At 40.2% G+C, this 9,099-nt stretch overlaps 1 protein-coding gene across 1 annotated transcript in view; it reads left to right on the top strand.

The window, feature by feature from the left end:
• LOC118405299 (zinc finger CCCH domain-containing protein 15-like) overlaps positions 1-8,205 on the top strand; it is an 11,960-nt gene extending 3,755 nt beyond the window's left edge. The window contains exons 2-9 of the mRNA XM_035804731.1: positions 1,419-1,638; positions 2,393-2,545; positions 3,177-3,271; positions 4,223-4,402; positions 5,557-5,703; positions 6,315-6,422; positions 7,035-7,173; positions 7,680-8,205. Coding sequence (XP_035660624.1) covers positions 1,419-1,638; positions 2,393-2,545; positions 3,177-3,271; positions 4,223-4,402; positions 5,557-5,703; positions 6,315-6,422; positions 7,035-7,173; positions 7,680-7,876 — 1,239 coding nt within the window. The 3' untranslated portion in view covers positions 7,877-8,205. The remainder of the gene's footprint in view (positions 1-1,418; positions 1,639-2,392; positions 2,546-3,176; positions 3,272-4,222; positions 4,403-5,556; positions 5,704-6,314; positions 6,423-7,034; positions 7,174-7,679) is intronic.
• The last annotated feature ends 894 nt before the right edge of the window (positions 8,206-9,099 follow it).

The following is a 9,099-nucleotide window of genomic DNA, read 5'->3' as shown; positions in this document are numbered from 1 at the left end:
AATGTAACATAAATGGAAATATGTATTCAACAAAACAGTATCAACTCTGTAGCTCGTTTATTCATATCGAGATATTCCTACATTATCCTGTTATCGGGGCCTGACGCCTGTCATGACCTCAAGTGACCTCCAGTCGGTGCGTTAAAACCGACACATTTCCAACATCTATTGGGAACGCATCGGAAGACTGACGGAAAAACAATGGGCGGGCGCCATTGATTTGGCCTGATTTCTGGATTTCTGTCGGATCCAACATCGGAAAATCTGAATGTGAAAATCCGACACAAATCTTACATAATTACGTTACCAACCCATTGACAATCCGACCTCCCCGTGCACTGTGAAGCCCATCGCCATTGGTTGGATACTGAAACAAAATAAATATTAGATATTCTCAAACACATCACGTCATGGCTGTTTTGCTTACGTCAACGAAATTTATAACTTTTTTTTATAAAACAATTTTTGACACAAATTGTATGGACAACAAGGCTGTGGCTTAACAATGGCAAGGAACAACCAGCTTTTTGTGTCCATCAACAATCTTTTATGTCAAAGGGAGAACATTGACACCATTTGACATGCATGTAAATGTGTGTATCTATTTTTAGAATCCCTATTGTCCAAAATTTTGTTCTTACTCCTATGATGTCTTGAGGCACAAAAGTTTAGAATGCTTATGAAATTTAGACAACTAGGCTAGGTAGAAAAATGTTTAAAAGCAAAATCAATGTCTAGTATAAGTACAAGTGGATAAAAGATCTAAGATTTGCTGCCAGACGTTTTGTGACATCGATCACGAGTTATCTTCTTCACTCGGCATCACTAGAATGAATTGGCAGAACAATACATCTTCTACAGTAACTGAAAAAAAAAACAGTTGATCATGATTTTCAGAATCTTTAGAGCAGGATTTCAGAACCTGTGCGTTACTTCCCACTCTGGGTAAACGTGACATCATGAATATTCTTTGATGAAGGTAAATCAGATTTGGAGCACAACACACTGTGTATATTATTCCTCCCTCAAACCACCCAGATTGGGTATTAGGGCAAGGTCACTTCAATTCCAGCTTTGATTGAAAGTTTGAATAATTCTATGGGAGTGCTGATATTCAGCATAAAACCTTTTAACTTTTAAGTTGAGAAATTTCACTAGCCTAGTAGGAGATGCAGTGTTGATCTAAACATACCCATCCACAAAATCCCAGTGAATGAAAGAATGAAAAAAATTGTTTTGACAAAAAAACAATGGCTGAATTACGTCATCTATACATTATTTTGCAATTGTTATGATATTAAACACTGCTCTTAAGGGATAAAGCTTGGTCTTATGACCAGGAATGATAAGCAGGCAGACGATTGATGGATTGATTGGTGGATTAATGGTAACTTTATGACCATGAATACCTTTTCCAGGATAAAACCTTTGGTCTGAAGAACAAGAAGGGCAACAAGCAGCAGAAGTTCATCCAGCATGTCACGCACCAGGTCAAGGTCGGAGGCACGGCCAAGGACATGCGGAAACTCCAGGAGAAGAAGGAGCAGGAGAAACTTGAGAAGGAGAAGAAGAAGAAGGAAGCTGAGGAGCTGAACAAGCTCTTCAGACCTGCAGCTACACAGCAGAAGTTAGGGAAAGGTGAGGGTTCAAACATTGTACCAGGCATGTGTTCAGAGATGGAAGTTTGTTTGATGAGACCAACAAAAATGTCACCCCACCTGAGTTTTCTGACATGAAACTGATTAAAATGTGTTTTTACTTTTAGTCAGCTTCAATTGACAGATTTAACAAAGTGGGCTCTCGAACAATGATGGATTGGAAAAGAAATTAAGCTTAAAGTTGGAGACAGAGCTGTGTTGTACCAAGCATGATTCTTTTCTCAAGATTCTTTTCTGTAAACATACTTCGTGCATTGTCATATGCAGATAAGCCTTTGGATTGTTTATTTGAGAAACTGGAATCTAGTTTTGTCAAGGTCTAAATAAGAGAAAAGTTACAACTTTAAGATAGAAACATTTGAAGAAAGCTGGCAAATTTTTGTAATACACTTATTTTTCTCGGTACCAAACTTTCGCAGTCTGACTGAGAAAATTTAACTTGTTCTCACTCTCAGTACTGAATGTTCACGGTGGCAACAGTTGCACACGAAAGAGTCTCTTAGTCTTATATTATTTGTTATCAGTAATGATAGCTTCACGTTACAGTCATCACAGTGAAAACCGTGAACATAGAAGTACATTGAAAAAGTCAGGAATTACAGTACTGTTTTTACAGTCTTTGCATTGTTTCCATATTTTACATCTGTTTTATGTGTGTTTCTTGGTATTGTGTAAATTGTATTAAGACTGAACTGATTAAGACCAACTTTGACCATCTGTAACTTCGTCCATAGGAGTGGACCCAAAGTCCGTGGTGTGTGCGTTCTTCAAGCAGGGCCTGTGTAAGAAGGGTGACAAGTGTAAGTTCTCCCATGACCTGAGTATGGAGAGGAAAAGTGAGAAGAGGAGTCTGTATGTGGATGTCAGGGACGAGGATCTGGAGAAAGGTATGCTGATTCAGTGAATAAACATGTAGGTGGGATCGGGGTGTAGGAATCACTATATATTATGTGTAAATGGCCACCCTATATTATATAGTGTATAGATTTTCATCAAATATTAGCTGTTTGTATTGCACACCTGGTTGGTGGCAAACTGCCTTATAGAGTAACATTCCAGAAATGTATTGAAGAGTGCAAGCTGTATATCCATAAAAACTAATTACCTTCGCCAAGAAGTTTTATATTTTCTGTGGTGTTTGTATGTTTGTGTGTAGAAAACCAGCATAACTCTAGTTTGAGGAGAACTCCTACTCTTTTCGATAAGTGTGGTGGGCTCCTTAACGTGCTCGATGTGTGTCTTAAAACACGGGACCTGCATTTAAATATCCCAACCACAACTAGGGACTCATCTTCACCTGAGTGAAGTGAGGAAAGTTCTGTTAAGTGTCTTTCCCCAAGGGCATGTCAGGAGATTGCTGATGCCATTATTTGTATGAGTTTTGTATTAACCCATGTATGTCAAATTGTGTGAAAAATTACCAATTCCATGCAGATAAATGTTTACTGCACATCCAATATCAAGTTAAAATGTGTAGTATCCTTGAGTATCTGTGTAATTATCTGGTTATTTCCTCAGACACTATGGAGAACTGGGATGAGGCCAAACTGCAGGAGGTGGTGAACCAGAAACATGGGGAAGCTGACAAGAAGAAGGGCAACGAAACCAAGATTGTAAGTACAACAGTGTGGATGGAGTTCCTAAACATACATGGAACAAGAAAAAACGTGGCAAGTCCTATTTCACAGTAGAAGAGTCACACATTTTATTGCACAATAGAAAAGTGACTTGTTTTATTGCACAATAGAAAGTGACAGGTTCTGTAGAACAAGAGGAGCATTCTACAGATGAAGAGAAGTGTGTGACAGATTCTATATAGTGTAGACCAACAAGAGAAATATGATAGGTTCTATAGAACAAAAGAAGTGTGACAGGTTCTTTAGAACAAGAGTTCTAAGTGTGACAAGAAGGGTTCTAGCCAGCACCCATCCTTTGACGGAATTTTGCAGCGGGGGACAGAAAAACATTTTGCTCATCCCGTCCTCTGTGATGGACAAAATTCTGTATGTAAAGATATAATATCTCCCTTGTGTAATTTTTAACAAAACAGATGCTGTTGAACAGCTTCATCTACCAGCAAAATCTACACCTCAAAATGAAGGAAACAGCATTTCAGAGGGTCTAGATTTCAAAATTTTCCAGGTGAGCACGCTCCTGGACACCCCTAGGAGCATTGCACCTTGGACGCCCAACAGGTTTCAAAAATCAAGGGGATGGAAAAGGATTTCAGGCTGGCTACAACTCTGGTAACAGGTTTTGTAGAGGCAATGAGGCAGGTTCTATAAAATAACAGAAGTGTGGCAGTTTATAAAGATTAAGGGAAGTATATTGTAGAAATGTATTTTCTGTATGTTCCCCTGCAGGTATGTAAGTACTTCCTGGAAGCTATAGAGCAGGAGAAGTGTGTCAGGTTCTATAGAACAAGAGAAGTGTGGCAATGTGTATTGTACATGTTCCCCTGTAGGTATGTAAGTACTTCCTGGAAGCTATAGAGCAGGAGGAGTGGTCAGGTTCTATAGAACAAGAGAAGTGTGGCAATGTGTATTGTACATGTTCCCCTGTAGGTATGTAAGTACTTCCTGGAAGCTATAGAGCAGGAGAAGTATGGCTGGTTCTGGAGCTGTCCCAACGGAGAGTCCTGTATCTACAGACACGCCCTCCCGCCTGGATTTGTGCTGAAGAAGAAGGAAAACAAGCTGGAAAAGAAGGACGAGATCTCACTGGAAGAACTCATTGAGAGAGAGGTAGGTTGTCATCATTTTTAGTAAATAATGGCAGTTCACCTGGCTATCAAACCCACATCAACTTGTTTTTTTTATGTAACTTGTGCAAGGTGCCAAATTTGCACACAGATTAGTTATAACTTATAGATAACTTGCATTCTAAAGATAAAGTAAAAGAAGAGGTACGACCACATGTCACTGTCAGGGTAGGTTGGAGGGTACTGTAAATGCATTTAAGTTCGCTGGGATTTAATTTCGCGGTAGCGGGGGAAAGGACTTTTCGCGGTGGTTTTAAGTTCGCGGTAACACCATAGACTGCAGTCTAATACCATGATAGAAAAATGTTCGCGGTGGTTTAAAGTTCGCGGTGAAGTGGTCACCGGGAAAACCGCAAACATTAATCCACCGCGAACATTTCTGCATTTACAGTATTTGAAGGGGTTGATGCTTTATAATGCAACTGCTCCCTTGTCCAGGTTCAATGTCAAGTGGTCGATACATTTACATTTTGGGATTCAGAAAAATATTACTAGCAGAACTGGAACCCTTTCCTCTGGAGTACAGTATGGCTTTAAATGAAGCACTGAGAAAAAGAACCAAGGAAGAACCAAACAACCAAGAGGGTTGGAGAAAACTGGCTGTGAAATTTTCTATGGTGCCCCAATGGTTAGATACTCAGACTAGATAGATGAAATATTTAAGATGAGCATGTACATGCATATGTGAGTGACTGACTGTTACTACTCAGGGCTGGAAATACTGGGTGTATGTGCACCCAGGTGCACCCAAAATTGAAGCTGTGCACCCAATTATTTTGTGTGGGTGCACCCAAATATTTTCTTATGTTTATGTATGTAAAGGTATCAAAGTATACTAGTATACATCATATTCTTGACATCCAAGTGTTAGAAAGATAATAAAAATGTCTGTTATGAAACTTGTTTAAGAGTTTGATAGAAGTTTTATTGTTAGGTTATTACTAAATTTAAGTGGTGCACCCAAAAAACTTTTGGTGCTCCCAATTTTTTAAGCTGGGTGCACCAGTGCACCTAATCCCAAAAATGAATTTCGAGCCCTGCTACTTGACTTTTAATACTTAGAATTCTACCGTATGTTAGAATGGCTCCACAGTTTCTCTGTGTATTGATTCTACATTCCCTCTGCCTATACTATAGAGAGCTGCCTTAGGTCCAGACACCACCAGGGTAACTCTGGAGACCTTCATTGCATGGAAGAAGAGGAAAATCCAGGAGAAGAAGAAAAAACTGGAAGACAACAAGGCCAAGAAGAAGGCAGACTTCAAATCTGGCAAGACCCTCATGGTAAGAGTATAACACACAGAAAACGCATGACGCCAGTGAAATGAAATGTCTCAAATATTTTCTGTCTGTACATCTGGGATTCTGACAAAGTTGACATCAATACAATGATTGACACAAAAACACATAGCCAAGTACTGACTGTTGATGTTTGATTGACAGGTGTCAGGACGTGAGGTGTTTGAGTTCAGACCTAAGCTTGTGGAGGAGGGTGATGATGATGATGATGATGATGATGATGATGATGATGTTGATGTTTGATTGACAGGTGTCAGGACGTGAAGTGTTTGAGTTCAGACCTGAGCTTGTGGAGGAGGATGATGATGATGATGTTGATGTTTGATTGACAGGTGTCAGGACGTGAGGTGTTTGAGTTCAGACCTGAGCTAGTGGAGGAGGGTGATGATGATGATGATGATGTTGATGTTTGATTGACAGGTGTCAGGACGTGAGGTGTTTGAGTTCAGACCTGAGCTAGTGGAGGAGGGTGATGATGATGATGATGATGTTGATGTTTGATTGACAGGTGTCAGGACGTGAGGTGTTTGAGTTCAGACCTGAGCTAGTGGAGGAGGGTGATGATGATGATGATGATGTTGATGTTTGATTGACAGGTGTCAGGACGTGAAGTGTTTGAGTTCAGACCTGAGCTAGTGGAGGAGGGTGATGATGATGAGGGAGGTGAGACCACCTATGTGCACCAGAGACAGGAGGAGGAGCAGGTATGTTTGTCAGTACAGAAACAATAGTGGTTAACAATAGGGCTGTGTACCCAGAGGCATCTCATGTACAGTGTGCAGATTGGTAAGGCCTAGGAAAAAATGTTGTTTCCTGTTTCTCGACCTACCCTTGGAAAAAAACTGCTTAGCCTCACCTTTTTTCTGGATTGGCTGTGGAGTCACATATGTTAGTGTCCTCATGCATTTCAGTTTCCTAGGCCTAACTTACACTTGTACATGTAGCCTGGGTATCTTTTCTGTGGACAATAGGGCTATTGTCATTGAATTCCTAGCCTCATCCTTTTAGTATGTTGGTGCACCACTAAAGGATTTGATATCAAAATAAGATGATTTTTTTCCCATGGCTACTGATAATATGTGGCTTTCAAACCTGAACCTGCATATAGTAATGACTCACTTACCTAACCTGGACTATTGCCAAGGTTGGAGAGTATTTTTTTAGTTTTTTTTTATAATGCTAAATTGTCATCTTTATGATAGATTCCGTCAGACATTTGTGTGTGTACTTGTTTGTAGTAATGAAGGAAAATGAGCACAAATTGACTGTTGCTACTGTCTTTGGCAAAGGTTAAAGGTCATGTTTTACCCCTCTAGGATGAAACTGAGGCCATGGAGGTGAGCCTGGAGGCATTTGCGATGGCCGCGAGGGAAGTCGACGGGACGGGGACGGTCGCTGGGAAGGACAGGATACCCGGGGGAGGGGACCAAAACCCCAACCCCCTCCAAACCCAAGGTGGGCTCTTTCAGAATTCTTGAGCTTTGGAGCAAATATTGAAGATTCTAGTCACTGTTTTTGGTAGTGTTGTAAGAAAAACCAAACCCAACATCATGGCAACATGTGCTCTCCTGGAAGTTTAAGGCTGAAATTGAGTATTGTTTTTTTTTTTCTTTTAGTTTTTAGTACTGTAGTAAAAAAAAACAGACTTAATGTACTTTTGAGTTGACATTGAGGATTTTGGATGCTTGGCAAACTTTATGCATAATCCTCTCCAGAAATTGAGGAATTATTGCCTAGTCCTATTAAAGGACTAAATTACTCATTCCAACTTTTCCTCATTTTTAGTTTTAAATGTCTTTTTTACCCCCAAAAAACAGTTTAAGTGATTTTATTTGATTTCAACGATTTTGTGATGACTACCCGACTGCTTCCTACCCCTGTACAATGTATTAGGGACCCCAGCAGCAGTATAATCATGATTGCTGAATACTGACTTGTGCAAATTAATTTTCTACTTTCAGATGAATCCACTAAACTAGACCAGGCTGCGGCGATCGTTCCCGATACTGAAAACCCTGTCACCAACGGTCCGTCCAATGGTCCCGTAGAAGAACCGACAAACGACGACGTGCCAATAGACGAAAACCTTTTTGACGCCGAAGATGACGACCTTCTAGAAATCGAGGAAGAATTAGACACCTTAGACATAGATGATTAAACATGGAGTGCATGTAGGTAGAAAAATACAGGGAAGGACTCTTAACAAGATTTCAGAGAGGCTGTGAATACGGATGAACTGAATTTTACTTTATTACTGATTGACGCAAAATAAACTGAGTCACAACATCGGCGTACTGAGTTTTTCAGCATCATGGACTGCTGAGTTTTGCCACCTTCATAGATTACAAACGTAGTCTTGGTTTGTTAGTGAAAATTTGTTGTAAATGAATGAATTCTCAGAGATTATCTTGACTGGTTACAAAAAGTACTAACAGCACAGACCAGAATGGATGCCACAGGACTTTGTGTTTATATTAAATACTCTGTTCATCAGTTGCATTTTCACAAGCATCATTTTCAGTTGCCATAGATGGAGCAGAAAAAAAAGTAACAGCTGTCTCAGTGCCACCTGGCACCTACTGTAGCTGGCAAGCTTCAGGTGTAGCACATGCTCTGCTATCACCTGTTTGCCAACACCTGTTGAATTTTTACAGCTATAATTGCCAACACCTGAATCAGCTGAACACCTGGACTACAAGAACGGCTGTGGTCATTGTCATAGCAATAACTGAAAAGTTCCCAAGCAACAGTTAAACGTACTTGTAACATGTTAATTGTTTTTGAGTAAGGGCTGAGTACAGTAGACACAAGCCAGAGAACCATCTACAGTGTGTCGATAAACAGTGACTGTTATGTACACATCATCGTGCACTAGGGGTGGGTACCGGTACAGAAAATTCAGTTACAGAGGATCAGGTCCGGACCTGAACCTGGACCTGATTCAGTATGTGAAAACTTGTGAATGGACGATACTCAAAACAATGGTCCATTTTGCTACAAAGAAATCTGTATTGTGTAGTAGTCGCCTCCCACTGGTGTATTAAAAATCCTACAAGACTAGCTACCTCTGTACAATTGACTGTAAAAGTTGGTAAGAATTACTATAGAGTCTACTCTGCTTCGCTCTTTTTATTTACCTTGACCGATAACCCCCAAAACGTGTGAATGTCTGATCACATAATCAGTTCATTTTCCAATTGGTCCAACATCCGGTCCACCAAATTTTTTCAGGTCCGTTTTTTTCTGGACTGGTCCAATAAGAAAAACCGGTTTTGTAACGGTACACAGTACCGGTACCCAGCCCTATCGTGCACTGATTGCAAGATGAACTGCAATAACAAAGTACTCCAGTGGCAACACCTGAAGGAGTTACCTGAGGCA

This window comes from Branchiostoma floridae, chromosome 18 (assembly GCF_000003815.2).
Source record: "Branchiostoma floridae strain S238N-H82 chromosome 18, Bfl_VNyyK, whole genome shotgun sequence".
Classification (NCBI taxonomy): Eukaryota; Metazoa; Chordata; class Leptocardii; order Amphioxiformes; family Branchiostomatidae; genus Branchiostoma; species Branchiostoma floridae.
The sequence above is the reverse complement of the archived record's forward strand: the minus strand, read 5'-3'. Positions and strand labels throughout refer to the sequence as shown.